Below are 1,944 nucleotides of genomic sequence, written 5' to 3' on the forward strand. Positions count from 1 at the left end.
ACACACACACACACACACAAACACACACACACACACACACAAACCGGAATACCTTCCAGGGAAGCTCTGCTCGGATGTCTCTGAAGTCATCTCCGTATATCGATGACAGCGCCTCGAGCTCGTTCTCCTGCTGAAGAGAGTAATCACTCATGCTGCATCACGAGCTCACAAACTCTCCTCAACACCATCGCCGACCACACACACGCGCTGCGAGGCCCTAAGAATCAGAACTCAAACTTGTCATGTGGAGGCATGTAGTAATCATAACAGCTGTCGCGTGGCAGCGTCTCACGCTGATGACGCGTCCGGCGCGGCGCGGCCCGCGCTACGTCATCACGTCGCTCCTCCGTCATGCTGCGCTCTGAGTCAGAGAGAAATCTGAGAAACTTTATTAGGTGCAAGAGTCTTATCGCGAACTATTTATATTTTACATCACGTTCTTAAAGTGGGACGCCGGACTGAAAGAAATAGATGTTACTGTGTTAAACTATTCGTACCATCATGTGATCTGATTTTATTTAATCCTTTTATTTTTATGTAATTAATATATATATATATATATAGTTGAAGGTGATGGTCCGTCATCCAGCAAGAAATATATATTCCAGGTATATATGCTCTCTTGGCAGGTCTTCCAGACACTTCTAGCAAACCTCTACAATTAATCTAAAATGCTGCTGCAAGATTAATCTTTAACGAGCCGAAAAGAACACATGTCACACCTCTGTTCATCAGTTTGCACTGGCTACCAGTAGCTGCTGGCATAAAATTCAAGGCATTAATGTTTGCCTACAAAACCACCACTGGCTCTGCACAATACAAACATGTCCTTGGGGGGCCAATGCTGGCTTATTGCGGGCACCGTGGGCTAGGGCCAGCCCACACCAAGCCTAAACAGGTCCACAGCTTTGGGCTCTCTGTGAGCAGCCCACATTAACCCAGTGTGGGCCAGACATGACCCCGTTAATATGAATTGTGTGGGCAGTTTTCTTCCTTACCACTAGGGGTGCTAGAGTGTTTTAGGTTTCCTTAAGTAAAGCCATGTGGTAGAGAGAGTTAGCAGTAGCCAGCATGGCTCACCTGCTGAACACATTAGGGCCTTTCGCACCGCTTTAGTTCCAGAACTAAATGTACAGTACTAAAGTACTGGCACGATTTTGCGCGAACTATTTCCCAGTACCATTTAAAGGGTTGCATTCACACCGAGAGTGTGTGCTAGGAACCGATCGACAGCGTCGTCATTTGTGCGCGGCGTTCAACAACGAAAACAAAGAAAAACAACATTAACAACAGGAGGATGGAGGACGCTGTGATCGGAGCTGTGTTTGTTGTGTCTCGCGGGTTTCACAATAATGCACATGGAAAGTCGACGTATACGAACGGGAAGGAGGACTAAGAATCTCCAACGAAAACTGGCCGTGCTACATTTGCTACAAGTGCCTGCACTTCAGCGTCCGTCCATCTATCGCTGTTCTCCAGACTTGCGAAATAAGTTGACACAATGTTTACAGTATATTTACACTGTGTTTTAAATCATGGCGGGTGAGGGCGTTTTCATACGCGTTTGGCCAATCAATGTCTACTTACGTCACGATTAGTACCAGTTGTGCTGGTTAGACCCTGCTCCGGAGTAGGAGCTAATTTGGTTCTCGAAAAAGGCAGTCCGGTACTAAAATCGCACCCAGTTCCGGCGGTGTGAACACGCCAATAAGTGGGTAGTTCCACAATTAGTTCTGGTACTATGAAAAGGTTCCCGCGCTGCGAAAGGCCCTATCGTGCTGTGTCCTGGTTGGGAAATGTGTCATTTCAAGCCCAGTCTAAACGAGGTTTTTCTTTCTATTTAAAAGTGTGCATTGCTGATGTTTTTCGCAGAGATGGTACATGTATGTATGGCCTACACTGTAAAAAATGATTGTGAGTTTAACAGTAAAAGACTGTTTACTG

The 1,944-nt window shown here is 46.1% G+C and overlaps 1 protein-coding gene across 1 annotated transcript in view; it reads right to left on the minus strand.

The window, feature by feature from the left end:
- eif2ak4 (eukaryotic translation initiation factor 2 alpha kinase 4) overlaps window positions 1-282 on the minus strand; it is a 77,147-nt gene extending 76,865 nt beyond the window's left edge. Inside the window, exon 1 of the mRNA XM_016289420.1 lies at window positions 53-282. Coding sequence (XP_016144906.1) covers window positions 53-151 — 99 coding nt within the window. The 5' untranslated portion in view covers window positions 152-282. The remainder of the gene's footprint in view (window positions 1-52) is intronic.
- Between the last annotated feature and the right edge of the window lie 1,662 nt (window positions 283-1,944).

Source organism: Sinocyclocheilus grahami, unplaced genomic scaffold (assembly GCF_001515645.1).
Source record: "Sinocyclocheilus grahami isolate Dianchi unplaced genomic scaffold, SAMN03320097.WGS_v1.1 scaffold245.1, whole genome shotgun sequence".
In the NCBI taxonomy this organism is placed as follows: Eukaryota; Metazoa; Chordata; class Actinopteri; order Cypriniformes; family Cyprinidae; genus Sinocyclocheilus; species Sinocyclocheilus grahami.